The 19284-nt window shown below is 45.4% G+C and overlaps 1 protein-coding gene across 1 annotated transcript in view; it reads right to left on the bottom strand.

Annotated features, from left to right (window-relative positions):
- The window catches only part of LOC105082310 (aldehyde oxidase 2), a 48656-nt gene extending 31461 nt beyond the window's left edge, over window positions 1-17195 (bottom strand). Inside the window, exons 1-12 of the mRNA XM_074364190.1 lie at window positions 16622-17195; window positions 14698-14882; window positions 13857-14040; window positions 12508-12600; window positions 11229-11398; window positions 10526-10640; window positions 8865-8987; window positions 6130-6226; window positions 5406-5530; window positions 4545-4678; window positions 2498-2585; window positions 165-251 (exon numbers count right to left, since the gene is read on the bottom strand). Coding sequence (XP_074220291.1) covers window positions 165-251; window positions 2498-2585; window positions 4545-4678; window positions 5406-5530; window positions 6130-6226; window positions 8865-8987; window positions 10526-10640; window positions 11229-11398; window positions 12508-12600; window positions 13857-14040; window positions 14698-14882; window positions 16622-16750 — 1530 coding nt within the window. The 5' untranslated portion in view covers window positions 16751-17195. The remainder of the gene's footprint in view (window positions 1-164; window positions 252-2497; window positions 2586-4544; window positions 4679-5405; window positions 5531-6129; window positions 6227-8864; window positions 8988-10525; window positions 10641-11228; window positions 11399-12507; window positions 12601-13856; window positions 14041-14697; window positions 14883-16621) is intronic.
- Between the last annotated feature and the right edge of the window lie 2089 nt (window positions 17196-19284).

Consider the following 19284-nt stretch of genomic DNA (forward strand, 5'->3'; position numbering starts at 1 on the left):
TACATTGGACAAAACTTTATTCTTTTCTCTAAAAGTCAAGTGTAGAGCTGAACTGCTTGTGGAACTAGGTACAAGTACTTGAAGAAACTGCTCCATGGAGACGCATCTAGAAATTCTTCCTTCTGTTCACCCACAAGGATGGTGCCAGTCTCTGATGCACGTACCTGCTCGGAGTGATCCAGTGTGCAACCTCCATTAATGAAGCACTCGATGTCCAGAGCTTTGATTCGCCCGTTGTTCATGAATCCCACCTGTTACCAAATGGTGGTTTAGAATTTACCTGCTAAGTTTGAGCCACAGCCCAGCTCCACCATGGGGCAGGACTGAATACAGACCCCTCCCGTTTGCTTTGTTGTGAACCATGTCCGAATATTCCCTTGTTTTTTGGTGCTTGGCTGACAAAGGACCAAATTCTTAGGACCTGAATTTTGCTGAGCCCTTTCCTTTCAACATGTAATTTTCTGGCTTCACAGTCAATGTGGAATTCTACAGCCCTTACTTGTATATAATTGTTACCCTCTTCTTCCTTATTCTTGGAAGATTCTTCTTCACTTTTTATTGGTTTTCCTTCTAATTTAGTCTGTGGCTTTCCCCCTTGTAGAAAAGCTTCTGGAATTCCAGAGTGCGACGGAATGAACTGGAGTGCACTTCGTTTCCGGAAAGCCTCCCATTGGAGGATGGACATAGGAATGACTGCTCTGATCTTAACTGAGCTCGGAGCACTTAACTGATGAAGGATGTAACAAATGTGAGTGAGTGCCACTGTTACTACTTGGGACTCACTGAACGCAGCTTGCATTTTTCTGAAGTGGACACTCCCTTCCCACCCACCCAGACCATTTTGTCTGCACAGCCCAGAATGAAAACAAAACTTCCCACTCCCTATTGTAGTTCTACCAAAAAAGAATTGGCCCTGGTCCCTTTGCCTTTTTGAAATCAGGAATAAATACATGGCTGGAACCGTTTACCTATATGGTTATTATCATCTTCTCCAAGGGAAATGCTGGATAATAAATCAGAGAAGTTAGGAAACAGAGCAACATGTAACAATTCAGAATTTATAGTAATTTTGACAAATGCTAGGCTGAAGTCTACCTTTGACTTTTCATGAAGAAAGGATTGCTAAGCAAAATAGTACCACAAACGAGGGAGCTGAGAGATTCTCAAACAGTATGAACTTTTCAAGAATTTTGGAAGAACTTGTTCGCACATAAACATCTGATATGCTAATTTACAAATAGCTCTGAATAGCCAAGCAAAACTTTGTTAGCTAGGTTGGAATGAGGATACACACACGTACACATTATAATATTGAAAGTAAAATTATATTTATTTAAAAATAAAATTCGTTTTTTCAAAGTCTGATTATTTGTTTCTTTTAAGTTATATTTTGTACTACTACAATTACCAAAATTTTTTATAGTCTATAACCCTCTTAATAAGTACTAGTATTACTCTCATAACTGTGATATAATTAAAGCCTGATTTATATAGTCTAGGCCAAAACCAAGGAAACTCAACAACCACCATAACACCAACTGCCACAATCCCAGAGGGTGCTTCTGCATTGCTCTTGGGCCTAGAATGTTATAATAGTGCGAATATTGATTTCCCTTTTATTTGAAGGCAAATGAAAGATTTAATGGCGAACTATGATCCTTTCCTTTCTAATTATAAAAACTGCTAATGCCAATAGGAGAGATCAAATTATAGTGTGGGATGGAAAGCTGTGGCTTGAGTAATACTGGAAATACAATAATTGGTAATCTAAGGCAATGATAAAATCAGACAGAAAACCTAGCTACGTGTATGCTATAAGCAATTTCCAAACAAAGCATGTTTGATGTAGAAATATTATATTAGAATTGTCCTTACAACTCAGTCACAAATTTGAAAAGTAGTGCTGTTGTCAGGTAGATCCCAGCAATTATTTTTAATAGTGTTTATGCATAAACACATAAAAATGCAATGAACATGGTTTGAGACAATTTTAAATTATTTCACTAGTTAGTGGATTCTTTTTTTCCTATTTGCAAAGAGCTTTTGTGACACTTTCATAACCATTTGGTGGAAACACTTGCAAAAAATGCTTTTGCAGTTGAAATGGTCAAATTGTTTCCAAACATTTTTACCAAAAAATAATATTTTTATAGTCAAGAAGTCTTGGTATAACGATATCTGTAGCTTCTTTCATGTTTTTTTTTTTTTTTTTGTCTTTGAGGAACCACTAACATAAATCCTATCCCTTCAATAGTGTTTTTTATCATTATTGGAAATTGTATTTTTATCATTCAGCTTCTTCATAACTCTACAATAGATTTACTAAAAGTTCCTCACAAAATGTTATGAGCATTCAAATACACAGCATATATCTTCTTTTAATGTTTTAGATACTAAGATTATTGTTTTTAAAATTTAGCAAAATTGAATTAATAGAAAAGGATAAAACCATTCAAATAAAATGAGGTACTTTAATATTTTCATCTTTAATACTTACTTTATATTTTCCAAATAATGGGTGTCTTCCCCCAGTTATTAACATATCGTCTTCACGATCAAGAACAAGACGAATGGGGTGACCAGTTCTAAAGAAAACAAATCTTAGATCCTTCACCCATCCCACCTACCCATCCATCCATGTACCCATCTGCCATCTACCTACCTATTTATCCATCTCCTCATTTAACTGTCTACCCACCCATCCATCTATTCACCTTATTCAGCTACCGTCCACCCTCCCAGCTGTATATCCAACCATTCATTTAACCATCCCTCATATATTAACTTATCGATAGCATTCAGTGAGTGCATACAATATGCTAGGCACTGTTTTGAACTGATGTATGATTAAATTCCTATTGTCTCTGTGTTCTATAACTCAGTGTTTGGAAATCTAGCCAAAAGGGATTAATGTCACATGTCAGTTAACTTATGTTCTCATGACTTCAAATTTGACCTTCACCTGGATTCATTCATTTTGCATGTCCCACCACCAGTTACAGAGGAGAAGGAGTATGAACAGAGAAATGCAAACTTAACAAGACAATGGGAAAAACAAGGCCAAGCACTTGGCCTAGGATATCTGGGTTAGCGTTTTTGTTTTCATTCATGAGTGCTACTGTGTTGGCCAGGTTGGGCCCTTGGGCAACTAGAAGGTTCTGTATCTCTGGGGCAGAGGTGCCCAGACTTTGGAGTGCAGAAGAATCATCTGGAGTGCTGCTGAAATGCAGATTCCTGATTGGATAGGTTGGAAGGGGCCCTAGAATCTGCATTTTCCTCAGTGGTTCTGATGCAAATGTCTCCAGTTACATGTTGAAAACCATGATTCTAGAACAAGGTTTCCTGGTCTTCTTTAATGGTGAGGACCACCTGGGGCATCAGTTAAATGTACAGTTTCCAGGTCCATTTCCTGGTGATCCTGAGTCAGTGGGTCTGGGATGGGGAGGCAGGAGTTTCTATGTGCCCAGGAGACCCTTATTATCAGCAGTTTGGGAACACTGCTCTGGGGACCACTTAATGCATGGCAGGTGTGTGCTAAGGCAAGGTTGTAGCTTAAGGCACTGGTTCCCAGATTGGATTGCACAGTGGAACCACTGGGGAAGTTTTAAAATAGACTGATGCCTGGGTCAATATGGGGCAGCCTAGCTATTGGGATTTAAATGCACCCCAGATAACTCCAATGTACAGTCATGTTTGAGAAATCTTAAGTGCACAAAACCTGGTGGGAATACAATGAATGAATGATCCCTTGCTGAGTCCTTGGTGGGTGTGAATAAAGCTTTGTTATGGAAAAAACTGGGGATGGGATTCCGATCCTGCCTCTCACAGCAAAATGGGACACATATCTGAGTGCTTTGGGACCTTTGAACTACATTGAAGTTGTTGAAGGAAGCAAGACCTTTGAACTTTGCTGGATGATTGGGGCTTGAGAAACAGAGAAACAAACAGAGAAACAGCCACAAAAAATGAACAAGGAGCAGAAAAGCCAGCACCATGAACTGCAGAAAGAGTGAAGGAGCGAGACTTCCAGGCTGAGGTGAGCCCAGGGGCTCTTTTTGAGGAGTCACGTGTCTGTCGAGCACACACTGAAGAACCAGCCCTTCCCAGGAGAAGGGAGGCAGAGGGTGGCAGCCTTTCCTTCCTCACCCCACCCTGTCTGCAGGTGAGGATAGGAGGGAAAAGTAGGGGAGCAGCCTCCCCCTTGGCACTCCACTTGGGCGGGTGACTTGCCCTGCTCCTAAATGGGTCCCCTTCCCTGAAGCTCAGGACAGGGCAGCCCCAGCCCTGGGGGTATTCAACTAATAATACCACTTTTCCCTTTGATAGCAAATTAGCCTGTTCAAGGTTCAACGTGCATCTGACTTTTCCACTAACTCTAAGAAAGTGGATAGTATTATCCACAATTCTGCAGAAAAAGAGACAGAAGGCTGAGTTGCCCAAGGACACTCAGGTGGTTGTAACAGCAGTCCAAGTGACTCCCAGGCCGCTAATCTGCCCTCAGCTCTGTGCATCTGATGGCCTCCCGTGACCCCAAGTGCACTTACTTGATGGCGCCCACAGCCGCAATAGCCCCGAATACAGCTGGTCTTCCTACCTTCCCGCCAAAACCTCCACCCACTCTTTTTACGTGACAGGTGATCCTGTTGATGGGGATGTTTAAAGTAGAGGACACTGTTTTCTGTAAAATGTAGGTAATGCGAAAGTTTTACAAGAGTGAAATGGCAAAGAAGACTTTTTGCTTCCTGAAACACATCACAGCAAAATTCATCCACATCTACTGTCAGAAAAAAAACTAATAAAAAACTGAGGTAGCTCTGTCTTAACGGAGCACTATTGAGTTCATAAACATTGTTAATCTTCACGGAATAAACTTTCTAGCAGAAAAATGATATTTTCCAAAAGGGAAACGGTCAGAGTCCTGGATTCCTGTCAGTAGCTGGAATCCTAGCCAAAAGCTTACACCCAAAGTCCTAGCAGGGTGAAAACCAGCAAACTCCTGACAATCTACTAAAGAAGATGTTTGCAGCTGAAACCTGGAGCGCTTTGTGACTGGAAAAAAAAAACATGAAATGATGCGTTTACTCCGAAGTTTACTTGTAATGATTATTTTGGGGAAAAATCAAGTACAAAAATAATTGGGTTGCCGTCCAATCCCAATCACATTTAAGCGTGAAGCCAGTGGAAGTTCTCTATACACTGCAAGTGACTGTGGCTGCTCTTTTATTTACTTGACCCGACCAGAAAACATAAAAAAAGGTTCTGGGGTCTTAGCTGTTCTGCCGATGTCCAGGACTTGGATTCTAAGATTCTGCAGGCAAAATGGCAGCCACCTGGGAGGCCATGGAGGCTGAAGGCCATGACGGAATTAGGAAGTTGGGGGAGGTGGAGGCGACCCCGGATCTCACCTGCACGTGGGCTGGATCCTGTGTTGACACATAAATGTCCAGTTCTTTGTCCTCTGTCTTTGGAATAACAAGCACTCTCTGGGTTTCCATGTAAAAGTGTTCCTGTCCTCCAACATGGACCTCTCCTGTTAAGTGCAAGCACAGGGGAAGCCCTGAAGGTGTTGCTGGTTGGGAATTGCCACATTGGGGAATGTAAAAGCAGGTGACAGGGAAGGGTAGAGCTCAGTGGTAGAGTGCATGCTGACCATGCATGAGGTCCTGGGGTTAGTCCCCAGTACCTCCATTAAAAATAAGTAAATAAACCTAATTACCTCTCCCCAGCCCCTTCAATTTTTTTTTTCCCAAAAGCAAGTGAGACGTGGCCTGGCCAGCTGGATTTGTCTTGACCAAGGGACTGCTGGATGAGGCATCTGTCCTGTGACAACTGAGGCCATCTCTTTCAGAGACTGCGGTTCTGGATAGCAAGTTGAAAGTGTCTGCTTCCATGCCTCACTCTGCCCTTGACCAATCAAAGTCCTAGGATTTTTTTTTTCTATTCTGTTGCTCTGTACCTTCCACCCTCCAAGCAACATCCACACAACTTGAAAGGAAGCGACAGGAGAGGACTTTGGCAAAGTGTCAAGACTTTAGAAGATGGTCTTTCTGAGAGGAAATCACATGCTCTCAATGTCTGCGTCAGAATAGAATCACACAAAGATTCTATGAACTATCTTGGGTCACTTACCTTCAACGATTTGATCGACTTTTTCAAATGCCTCCTCAATGTTTCCTTGTTCAAGTTTTTTTTCAGGGCAGAGGAATGAATTGTGTTTTATGGCATCCTGAGTAACAGGAAAAAAAAAAAAAACCCCCACAAAGCCAATTCTTTTTATTGTTTTCTTTTACTGGCAATTTTTTCTTACTCAAAAGCCAGTAAACTCCTGAAAATAGCCATCTGCTAGGACACATGGAAGGTGTCAGGCAAGTGAGTAGCAGAGAAGCAGACTCGCCGCAGGGATGAGATGTCAGAGGAAATGCCTTCTACGTAGAGAGAAAACCAATGAGGATTAGAGAAACATTAAGAACTGAGGTCTGGGGACACTAGGATGGTCCAGGATGGTAACTACTCATTTCTCATTTTTAGTGTGGCTCTCCAGGGAACAGGTGAGGGGTCCAAATGCAGAATGAGTGTGGTTCGGGGCCTGCCCTTTCTCCCCTCTCCCTGAAGAAAAATACTTGTATCAGACCTGTGTCTTGTACTGGAATGAGACTGTGCTGAGGGGGAAGATTCAAGTCCTAACGCATTTCTGAGGCAATAAAGTCCAACAGAAATGGTAGGAAGTTTGCTCATTTCTTTGCATATTTGGTACATCTCATAAGGGCCTTTCTAGCTCTTTGATCTTTTTTTTTTTTTTTTTTCCAAAAATAACATGACCTGACTCACATATGAAGACCAGAAGGTATCTCATTCTGAGGTTCTGAGGGTTAACCTTCTGACAGCTGATCCTCACTTAGCCTTTAGGCCCGGGTGTTTTCCATGCTTCACAATGGCACCTGTCTCCTGCATTGTACTCGCCAATGGCCTTAAGTCCATCAGCTTCCTTTTTCTTTTCTTTCTTTCTTTCTTTTTTTAAACAATTAAGTACATCTTTACTGATACATTTAAGCTTAAGTTATAATTACTTGGTGAAAGACCATGACCACATAGGATTTGTCCAGCTGTGCAAAGCTATTTCAGCATTCAAAAATCAAGCAAGGTAATCCAACATATCAACAGACTAAAGAAGAAAAATCACTGATCATATTCCTTGATATAGAATAAGCATTTGACAAAATCCAACACACAATCATAATAAACTCTCAGTAAGTTAGGAATAGATGGGAATGACCTTAAACTGAATAAGCATGTATTAAAAAGCCTATAGCTAATTTGATACAACATTGTAAAATGACTGTAACTCAACAAACAATGTTAAAAAAAAAAAGCCTATAGCTTACATCATACTTTTTTTAATGGCCAACAATGATCTTTTTAATTCAAGTACAGTAAGTTATAACGTGTCAATTTCTAGTGTACAGCACAACGTCCCAGCCATGCACATACATACATATGTTCATTTCTTATACTTAATGGTAAAAGACTGAATGCTTTCCTTCTAAGTTTGGGAACAAGACAATTGTCCACCCTCACCATTCTCTTTTTTCCCCCACCCTCACTATTTTCATGCAACATAGTGCAAGAAGTTCTAGCCATTGCAAAAAGACAAGAAAAAGAAATAAAAGGTATAAAGATTAGAAAGAAAAAAAAAAACCTCTCTATTTGCAGATGATATGATTGTCCATGTAGAAGACCTCAAGGAATGTATTTAAAAAAATTCCTAAAATAAATTAGTTCTGCAGTGTTGCAGAATACAACACAAATGTGTCATATGGGTATATAACCTTATTATAACATATGCCATATTTAGTGAGCTCTAACTAGGTGCCAGTTCTGTTCTAAGTGCTTTAAACATATCAACTCATTTAATCTTACAAAGTGACCTTTTTAACACTTTGAATATTGACCAAGTTGTACCTTTTAGACATATTTCAAAAAGGCTCAAATGGTTCACCAAGCCCTTTGAAAATTTTTTATTTTCTTTCACAAAGAAGTAAGTTTTTCTCAACTCAATTGCTATGAACTTGTCCTTTATTGAGTTAGGACCTGCAAACCCCAGTCCACACCTGGCTTTTCTAATCTAAATTCATTATTTTTGTTGGAAGCAGCATCTGCATTCCATCATCTAGACCCAGAAATGAGAATGGGAATTTCTGTAGCATTCCATCACGATAGTCGCATTGCTTCGGGGCTCCACCTTGAAAACATTATTGTTCCCAATAACTGTAATCACCATTTTCCTCAAGTAATAGAATCCCCAACTTCTAATGCATACCTAGCCACCTAGGATGAAACCTGCATCTCCCAGCTCCCCTTTCCAGGTGTGCTGGGTGTGGCATGTGACTAGGTTCTAACACACGAGACGTAGGAAGGTTATGTGCAACTCTGGGAAGTGTCCTTAAAGGGAGGGGACATGCTCTTCTTTGTCATCTCATTCTCTCTGCTGACTTCATGGCCAGAACTTCAGGAGCCATTGTGGACCAAAGTGTGACCTGAGACTGGAAACCATGCAGGACGGAGCAGCTAGCTGCAAGGGGCTGAGACCCCTGACATCAGAACCCCCCCGAAGCCTGGGACCCACCATTTGTAGACTTTCTGAATGTGAGAGGGAAAGAAACTTCTACTTTTCTTCCTGTTTCTTGGAGCCAAAGCCAATTTTAATTCATATAAGTAATTATCTTTCGGACAAAGAGGATTTTTCCAGAGCAAACCAGTGAGAAGAACAAAGTAAAGCATGGGCTTAGTCTCATATTAAGAAGTTTATGAAGTGACTTGTGATTCCACAAGTCACTCTTCCAGGAGAGACCAGGCAGCCTGCTTACCTGGATGGTGAAGATTACCGGCTCCTGGTCTTGATAGGTTATCTTTATCTTTTCAATTGCACGCTTGGCCTGCACATCTGATCCTGCAACCACGGCACAGATGATCTGGCCCACACAAAGGACCTGCGGAAAGTACATGCGTGAGGCAGGTAGAAAATTCTGGGCAGAAGTACTGTGAGCGCCAACCTACCAACAGCTGGTGTCTTGGTTATCATGGTGAAGAGTGAGAATGACATTGGAGTCACCTTCGACTACATGTGCTTGGCTAAAAAAGAAGTCTTTTAAATTTTAATTAAAAAATTAATTCAAATAATACAGATCATTCCACTGGCCATTTTACTAAGTGAATGTAAGCCACAGCATGGATGTGAGATTGGCTGTGACCTGCATCTGCTGTGTCCTCTGTCAAGGTCGGTTCATAGGTGTTGCCTTTATGGTGTCATTTTGGAGTTTAAAGATAAGGAAAGTATTTTTTTTTTTTTGTACAATGTAATTCTTGTGTTTCCCTCCACAATCCCCAGATTCGTATGTTGCAGCCCTAACCCTCAATGTGACTGTTCCTGGAGATAAGACCTTTAAAAAGCTAATTAAGGTAACAAGGTCACAGTGGTAAAGCTCTAATTCCATATGGCTGGTCTTCTTCTAAGAAGAGCGAGGGCCACTAGGGAGGCTCATACACAGAGAAAAGGCCATGTGAGAACACAGGAGGAGGCCATCTGCAAGCTGGGAAGAGTGGCCTCAGGAGAAACCTGCCAACACCTTGATCTTGGACTTCTAGTCTCCAGAACTGTGAGAAAAGAAATTTCTGTTTTTTAAGCCACCCAGTCTGTGGTATTTTGTTATGGCGGCCCGAGCAGATAATATAGCTCTTAAGTAATAGCCAACCTCTTCATCTGGAGTTCAACCGAAAGAATAATGATTTGTTCCATGGCTGGAGGAGACACAGTCTGTGTGACACTCACTGGGATGTGACAAGAGTAGCTAACACCAACTGAGAGTGTTCACATGCCAAGCAGTGTTGTAAGCACTTTACATGTATTAGCTCATTTAAATCTCACAACAACACAATGAAGTGCGTGTTATGATTATTCCCATTTACAGGTGGCGGTATTTTGCAGGCATCACTATACCATTTTACAGGTGATGATACACAGTTCGTGAGCGGTGAGCAAGAACATGAGCCAAGGTAGTCTGGCTCCAAAAGCAAGTGCTCAGTGAATGATTGTAGAACTGAATGAAAAGATCAAAGATGACACGAGTAACTATTAAAAACGGAGTATGTGAAGGTCAGTGGGAGGCGGCGAGGAGAAGGGGAGTTCAGCGTAAATGACAGGGAGTGGCTGTATATTTGTACTCTCCTTTCTAGATTTCTCTATCCTGATACACATCAGTTCCTCCATTTATTTTCCAAATAAGAGTAAATTGACTCAAGAGCACACAGTGGGAAAACTGGGACTTATTTTTCTGTAACGAATTTTCTTTTTGCGATATTATTTTCTGATTCCAGAAGAGCAGATCTATCTGAATAAAGGTTAGGGGTAGAGAGAAGCTAGAAGAATTGGCAACGGAGAGGGCTAGGGGGCGATGGAAAGCTGCCTGGAGGTGGTCTCTCGGTGATGATCTGCACACAGTCACGTGGGAAGGCATGTTCTGTACCTCACCTTATCTACAGCCAACAATTTGTCGTCTTCGGCACCATTGGTGCCTGGAATGTCCTCAGCTGTTACCACATCAACCACCCCGGGTAGTTCAAGGGCCTCAGAGAAATCCACTGATCTGAAAAAAGAGAATTATTTAGGAAGTAGACATCAGCAAGCTTTGAGGGACCTAAACTTGAGGGATGGGTAAGAATCGAGATATATATAACACTGGTCCACCATAGACTCTGACCCATCAGAGATGACCTGCCATACAGCAGGGCCCAGGAGGCCCCCTGCTGGGCCAGGGGTAACATGGTAGCTGCTGGGAGGGGCCAGCGTGGCTGTGGCAAGGGGTAACCTTAGGAAGCTCAGGACGGTGGCCATTTACCATTCAGCAGTGAAGCAGTTCCATGTTTCATCACCAGCTGAATATCAGTCCCACTCAGAGTTACTCCTCTGAGCCACAGCTGAGGCTGCAGTGGGACGATGAGGGGTTGTGAGGTTAGAATGAAAGCCATGGCCCATAACTGTGATTTTTGTTCTCTCTTTCATGACGGTCATTTCCAGGTAGTCTCCCTTCCTCCTTCTGGGGCTGGTGACCTTTTCTTTATTCTTTCCATTTTAGGTTTGGGCTTAAGACATTTCAGGAGAATGGTCACACTCCTCCAAGGGAATCCCCAAGTGTGCTTTTAAAAGGCTTTTTGAAAGCTTTTCATTTACTTACATGATTTTTGCATGGGCTCTGGTACTGGTCACCAAAGCCATGAAAAGTTCTTTATCCACCATAGGGATGTCATCACAAAATATGGCTTCACCTGTGGCATGTTTAAGACCTGATAGGTGCATGATGGGGCGTCCGACTGGATCTTGGAGGGGTTGGTGAGAATCCACACTCTACAGAGGAAGACAAGAGTTTCCCTGGAAAACTTCAATCTTCAGAAGTGGCCTGGCCAATCACCAACACTCCTGATTCAGGACTGAGAAACCAGATGGTCGCCCTCAGGCAACAAACACTGGAGTGGGTCAGATGAGCGTGACAATTTAATGCTGTAAGTAGACTGGGGAACTGTCATTTCAGTCATGTGGCAATGCTTTAGACGGGGCCAAGGTTTTGGCAAAACTGTGAAACAGGTGAAGGGGCGCCCGGCTTCTCTTTTTGGCATCTTTTTCCAAGAGGTATCCCCGGACCCCTTTCTTCCGGAGTTCAGAGGGTCTCCCTGTCTTTCTTTCTTACCATTCCAGTGATCAGCCCATTCACCCATAAAGTGATTATGATAATGAGGCCTAAAGCGATGTAACTCCTGAGGGTGGGGGACCAAAATCTAAGCCCCAAACCTGCTTATCAGCTTGAGCAGGGCCTCTGGTAGGGGATGGGGAGGGGCACAGGGCAAGGAAGTCCACTCAGATCTGGCCTAAAGTGCCTTGGCTGCCCTTGTAGGTGGCACTCCTATCACTGGGAGTACAATGCGATGTAGAAAGTGCTTGTTCTGGAACTCTTCTCAGGGAAGGTCTGTGTGTGTGGAGATGCGGTGGTGGGAGGACTTGTGCTCTAATAGACAGTAATAGATTCCTTCTGAATTGTCCTTCAAGAAGAGAAGGTGCAGGTGCTTGCAGGGCCCTTGTTTTGCTGACTGGAGGTTAAACATTTGCAATCAGGGCCGTAGGCTGGACTTTGCCACTGTCCTGCTCTGTCCTTCCCCCAGGCCTGGCTTACCTACTCTCCAAACAAATCCCCAAAGAACATGAGTTTGAAGAGACTACTGATTATTAGTCAGATGGTCAAACTGCTTCCGGTTGGTTCAGCCCTCAGTGCACCTTGCGGTAGGCAGCGCAGGCCTGGTCTTAGATCCAGCCTCTCCCACACTCGGTCTAAGCAAAGGGCCAACATAGTAGCAAAAACTAGAAAGTCAGAAGGGAAGATTGCAACTCTGAACTGCTTGCTTGTCCCCATAGCTGCAGCTGTCTTTTAGTTTCTAGGTTTCCATTAAATTAAACTCACTGACCTGGTACATTTGGACTCCCTGGGGTACTGCGACTGGGAAGTCTTCTAGGGCACTTAGGAATCGGTCTGAAATTTCAGGATAACGGCAGCTGCCCTGAGAGATGATGCAAAACAATAAAGATAAGCTGATTAGTCTATGATTAAACTGGGCTTTGATTCACGTGAAAGTGACTTGGCTGAAGTAGCCAAGCAACCATGAGGTTCAGGTAGCCCGGGTAACCCAAATCCACGTCGCTTCCCTGGAGTTCACTCCTGTGAATGCATCCTGCCCTCCCTCCCTTTCCACCTACAGCAGACCTAGGCTGAATGGGTGAATCTGACCCTCAAGTCAGCCTGGGGAGGGAGAGGCCAGTCAGCGAGCTGAGCAGAGGCAGGAGGACAAGCAAGGAAATTTGGGGCTGGAGAAGCTATTCCAGAATGAGCTGGAGCTCACTGTACACAAAAGAGCCCAAATCCTGACGGTTTTCCTCAGCAACTCAGCTTTTCTGGGAGAGCTGTCAAACTGGGAAGGCTCTCTGGGCATCACTGAAACACATCGAGTGTCTTGATTCAGAAATTCAGTGGTGGCAAGAATTATTCTGTAAATGTGGTTTGTGAGGGTCTCCATCTGAGCGAGTGAAAGCCAGACACTTTAGGAACACTGGGCTGTCGGGATGGGATGTGGCGGCGGAACAGAGGTGCAAGGTAGGGTGACAGCTGTAATTGTGGTCGGGGGAGGGGAGGGGAGGGGAGCGAGACAATGTTTCACTTTGGTCACTTACTCCAGAAGTTTATAATCAGAAATTCTGGAGAGAAGCTGCTTAAATATTAGCATGTAAATGTTTTAGTATTTCTGAAAAATAAAATTTATTTTACATTTCATATTGAATGTAAAATTCTCGAATAGGCAAAACTAATCTATAGTGCCCAAAGCAGATCAGGGGTTGCCTGGGGGCAGAGGTGGGAGGGTTGCCAGCAGAGGGTCAGAAGGGCACTTTTGAGGGTGATGGAAATGGTCTCCACCTTGAGAGAACTTTGAGGTGGCGGCTACATCAGTTTACACATTTGTCAAAACTCTCTGAATTTAAATAGGTACATTTTATTGTCTAATTTTATTTTAATACAGTTGATTTTAAAAGGAAAAAAACTGCACATGGGAGACAGGGGCCCCATCCTGTTTCCCATGTGGTAAACATCTGCTGACTGAAGACAGCCTGGCATCCTGAGCCTCACACAGCAGCCATTCAGGGCTGAACCCCTGAAGAAAGAGTGTCTGGGAACTGACAGGCTGCCCACGAGACAGTTTGCAAAAGCAGCAGGATGGTTAGGAGCCTATGGCTGCCAAGAGCACATAAAAGCCAGAGCACTTACAGACACCGAGGACAGCTTTACTAGCTTCTTCAATTCCTGCAGAACTTCTAGGTAGAACTTGAAGAAGAAGCTGACCACTAGAGTCCTCTTGAATTCCACCTTCCCCCCTGGAGCCCAGCCTGGGAGGGAGACTTCATCCAGGAGCAGCCTGCAAGCCTCAACCAGCATCAGCTCATCCCAGCGCCTGGTAGGGCTGGAGGCAGGAAGGGACCAGTCAAAGAGCAGTGTCAATGATGTGGCGTGTGCTAGATACCGGATGCTGACGGGTTAGAGACCCCAGAGTCTCATTTATGAGTTGGAAGAGAACTTGGAAATCATCTAATCAAGCCCTTCAGGAAAACTGAGCCTCATGGCAGTGTGAGGATGGGACCCATTCCATTGCTACATGAACCAAGCATGTTCAAGGGCCAGAACATGCTGGATGCAGGCATTAAATAAATAGACCATCAGGGCCAATTCAATTATGAACTGGACAGGTCTCAAACTTGGACATTGCCTTTACTGAGGAAGCAATAGGTGCTTCCCTGCATCAGGAGCTGTGGGTACCATTTGGATGTTGCCTGGCCCAGGTTTGCTGGAATACTGATGTGTACAAGAGCAATGGGTCTGAACAAAGTCCAGGGCCATTTTTGTTACATCCTTCACCTAAAGAGTAGCACCTAATTAATCAAAGTCAGATAAGGTTGGATTCATTCAGCAAAACTACAGAAAGAACAAGCAGTGATTCTATATATAGGAGTTTCCATCTTCCCAGGGCTTTATCAACTCTTGCAGGAACCAAGCTTCCACTTGTTTTTTGACATCAAAGCTCCACCATCAGTGTGCAGGGTTTGTTGCTTACCTCCCTAGGAGCTGCTGGCAGGATTTCTGTGCACTGATGGTGGCAGCCCCAACCCCGCCGTAGGCGATGCTCAGGTCCTCGATGGTGTCTGAGCCTTCTTTGAGGAGGACTCGCATGGCAGCGTTCATGTCAGCCAGGGCATTTTGCTGGCACTGAGCCTGTCGGAAGGCTGACACAAATTCCCACTGTGGAGGCAAAAACCATTTGGAGTTATTTGATATGTCAAAACTAAGAGCAAGGTTTCTGCTTCTTGGTGCCACTAATTAATCACTTAGACTCAATCTAAAGGAATACGAAGGGCACTTGGCACAATTTGAGGACAACTGGGCTGCCTTCTCATTCAAAGTGAGAATGAGATCCTCCCAGAGGTCCATCCCCAAAGCTCCATCCCCTCAAGGAAAAGGGATCACTGTGCACTTTCACTCTGAAGCCAGAATGCCTCTGCACGCAAACCCTGGATCATTTCCACGTGCTCTTATTTCCAGGTGCCATTAACTCTGGTCTCCAGACCCCTTGGTCCCCTGTGAGGATAGAGGAGCCCTCCCAACGCCGGTGCTTTTTTTTTTAAATTTTATTTTATTGAGTTATAGTCAGTTTACAACGCTGTGTCAATTTCCAGTGTAGAGCACAATTTTTCAGTTATACATGAACATACATATATTCATTGTCACATTCTTTTTCGCTGTGAGCGAAAGATCTTGTGTATATTTCCCTGTGCTATACAGTGTAATCTTGTTTATCAATTCTACATATGCCTGTCATACCTACAAATATTGAACTCCCAGTCTCTACCCCCCTCCCCGGCAACCACAAGTTTGTATTCTATGTCTATGAGTCTGTTTCTCTTTTGTATTTACGTTCATTTGTCTTTTTCTTTTCTTTCCAATGCCGGTGCTTTTAAATGCACCGTTTATTTTGTACTAAAACAAAGTATAAAAGAGGTCAACTGCATCTCTTCATTTGTAGAGACTATCCCTTTTCCATTTTGTGAAGCTCATAAAGGCATTGAATAGACCTTTCCAACAGTGGACTAGGGAGTCTCGTATCAGGAGCAAGAGTCAGGTGGGTGATGCTTGCCCCGCTACCCCTCGGCACCATGACCACTGGTGTGTGGACATGGGGTTAAGAGAGGCAGCCGGTGCCTTAAACACAGATGTGTTTCCATCTGTGTGGCCACCGAGGGTGCTGTGTTTGGGTCCGCCTGTTTTTCTGTCTGGGGCCTTTACACAGATGCACACTGGTTTGGGAACACTTTTCAAAGTTTCCATTGCCAAGGAAAAATAAATGAAGATCATTCATGGCTAAAAGCATGACTTAATATATGATTTCCTGCATAACCAAGCTGACTCCTGGCTTTTGACCACAGTGTGTATGTGTGTGGTATTGCCCCTCTCTGGGAAGACCGTCCTCTGGGATTCAGGTACAGTTTTGGGGAGAGGCACAGGGAACAGGGAGTGAGGACAGAGGGTCCCCTCCGCAGCCACTGGGCGGCCACATCCACCCCATGGATCCTGTGCTGGGCGCTCCTGTTCCTCTGACCTGCTGTGGTCAGAGTGGGGAGTGGGAAGGCCCGGCCCCAGCCTCCACTTCCTCGTGGGTCAGGTGGAGAAGCTCATTCCACAGCCAGAGAACTTTAATTTCCGCCTCCCAGAGTCCATGTTGGATGTGAGGGGGCAGGGAAGCGGGACCGCAGGCGGGGGAGGCCCCACCCCACAGCTGAAACAACATTCCCAGATCCACACCTGGAACTGCCGGCTGGAGGGTGGGTGAGGGCCTTGGGGCCGCGCTAGGCCACGGCGGACAGGAAACAGGTTTTCGGGGCAGATTTATTTTCCTTCCATCTGTTTTCAGATTTCTAAAGATGACTGGGCTCAGTTATGAAAAGAGAAAAACAACTCTCAAAAGCGACTGGTGGCATTCTTACCTTTCGAGAGTGAGGGATAGACACAGACTCCAAGATTTCCTCCGGCTTTAGGTCTGCACTTGCCAACCCAGCCAGGAAATGTTTGCTTAGAGGGATCTGCCGTGTGCCTTCTGTTGAAGAAAGTGACATTTCTGCACAGTGCAACAGGAATGTGAGATGCTTCTACACCCTTAAATGTCAGCAGCAGAGAAGAAAAGGTCACCTTTTCCTGTACAAAGTGATGCGTGGATCTGAGCGCGTGGCAGACCAGGCTCCGCGGTTCCCCTCCCCAGGGAAGGGGAGGGGCGGCTCTGAGACCTTGACTCTTGTTAGCACACCTGCTCTGTGAACTTGGTCTCCTCCTGCCCCCAAGGCCTGCCAGGCCTGTTGTCATCTTTCAGCAGAGGCTGGTTAACTAAATGTAACCATTTCAATACTATGCTCATGGTGAGGGCATAACTTAAGCTGAGACAGGGTTTGTTTCCACTATCAACAGAGCTCAGATCATTGGATTTGCTTTTTGTTCTTACTGCTGTTGCTGGCTTCTAAGCTGGATACCCACACCTTTAAGGTAAAGCGAGCAATTCACAAAACTTCCATTCAGCCCAATTGTCACCACATAGTGATCAGAGCAATGCCCTCTGGTTTTAAAAAGTGGTCTGTGGCTCCACAGGAGATGTGGTGAGATCAAACCACAGCCCAGTGAATGTGACAGGGCTTCAGCTCCAGGCATAGCGACAACACGCCGATTGGAAGGCAAGTGTAGTCGGGAGGGAGGCAGGAGGGCCCCAAAGGAGCCCCTGTGGACCCCTGGCTCCCTGCTGCTGGGCCAGCAAGCTCACCTACTGGCCGCACTGGGGCTGGACGGAGCTCAGGCTGCAGGTGGCTCTGGCAGAGCTGGGAAAACAGAGACCTTAAGCCAAAGGTAATGACCCACACCAGGCAGAAGGACACATTAGCACCACCAGTCCTAGTCCCCGTGCAGATGCCCCCGTGGCGGGGCCGGGTCGTCTTTGCTGTCCTGATTCCCCCGAGCTTGGCTTCTCTCCTGGTCTTTGGGGGTTGAGCTGGGGTCATCCTGGACCACAGCCCTGGCGAACTCAGTACAAAGGCTGATGCACCAGGCAGGCCTGAGGCCTTTCCTGTCCTCCCTCCTGGGAGGGACCCATGCAAAGCTGAATAGGGGCCAGAGAGCTTTTCCTCTGTCAGCAGCTCTCTCCCAACACCCCCTAGTTCCCGCCCATCAGAGATGGAACTGTGTTAGCCCACAAACCAGGGAAGGTTATGATGCCTGTGATATAATTCCTTGTCAGACGCACTCCAAAGTTCACATGGGGTGGTGTGATGGCTCCCCTGCACCCCAGTGCCTGGGCCCATGTCAACCCATAGGAGGGTATTGATGGGTTGTGGGTGAGGGAGGGGGAAAAGCCATGGAAAGGGGGCTAGAAGCCCTGCGGAGGCGGCTGATGGAGAAGAGTCAAGCACACCCGTTTGGAAATCAGGCAGACTGGCTTCCCATCCCATGCCCGCCTCTGCAAGCCACCTCAGCTGGATGGTTGGACAAATGAGAAGTGCTGTGAGCAAAGTGTCCAGCAGAGCCTGGCACAAATTTAGCGCCCAGGAAACAGGAGTATCAGCCTCCTTGGAGCAGTGAGACGGCTGAGCACTACGAGGGGCACAGGGTGGTCTAGCACCTAGGAGCCCCACGGGGATGTCCCTCTCAGCCAGCAGGTAAAATGAGACATTGCCTTCTTCCTGTCTCCGGGGTCCACAGTGTCTGCCGTGTGTCCTCACCAGACTAGTGGCTTCTCACACAGCAGCCGGGGGTGGGGGTCATGAAGAGGAGGAGGGAGCAGTCCTCAGGCCACAGAAAGCCTTCGCCTCAGCCCTTGCACACCACCCCTGGCCGACGCGGGCTAACTGAGCTGGGGTACGGGAGGGGGGTTGGGGGTATGTGGCCAGTGGTACCAGAAGGAAGCACTTGCAACCCCCTTGCATCGATGTGCCTTCCTCCAGGAGCCTGAGCTCTCCGTGGGGGACTGAGAGCCAGAGACCTGGCCCCTGATATAGCAATTCCTTAAAAAAAAGACAAAACATCTTCAGGTGCTGTTCAGCGTGTTCTGGGGAAGCTTACCTTCTGATATCAGATTGAGGGTAGCGTTGCCCACAGCCAGAATTGGGTTCAGATCCGAATAGCAATGCCGGCTTATAATATGTCCCCCTAGGGACTAAGGAGAGAGAGTTACAGTCTTGGTCATTCTGTCCCTTGAACCCTAGCCACAGAGGCACCTGTTTCTGGCCCTCCCTGGTAGTGAAAGCGGCGAGAGGCGTCTTGGTCTCCTTTGGAGATGAGAGTCAGTTGGGACTGTGTGGGAAGCCCCTCCCACCTGCTGCTTTGAATTGGCTGAAGAATGGAGGGAAACAAACACTTGTATAGCATTGGGTATGTTCCACCCTCTGGGGAACCTCTTCTCATGTATTTACTCACTTGATCCTCACAGCAGCCCAGGGAGATGGTGCCATTATCCCCCCTATACAGATAAGACACTGGGGCAAAGAGACGTTATGAAACTTAATCAAGGTCTCCCAGCCAGGAAGGAGCAGGACTGGGATTCAAACCCCAGCAATGAGGCTCAGGGGCCCATCCTGATCCAGCCTGCTCAGGCAGAGATGCCATCCTGCCT

The sequence above is a fragment of the Camelus bactrianus genome, chromosome 5, assembly GCF_048773025.1.
Source record: "Camelus bactrianus isolate YW-2024 breed Bactrian camel chromosome 5, ASM4877302v1, whole genome shotgun sequence".
NCBI lineage: Eukaryota > Metazoa > Chordata > Mammalia > Artiodactyla > Camelidae > Camelus > Camelus bactrianus.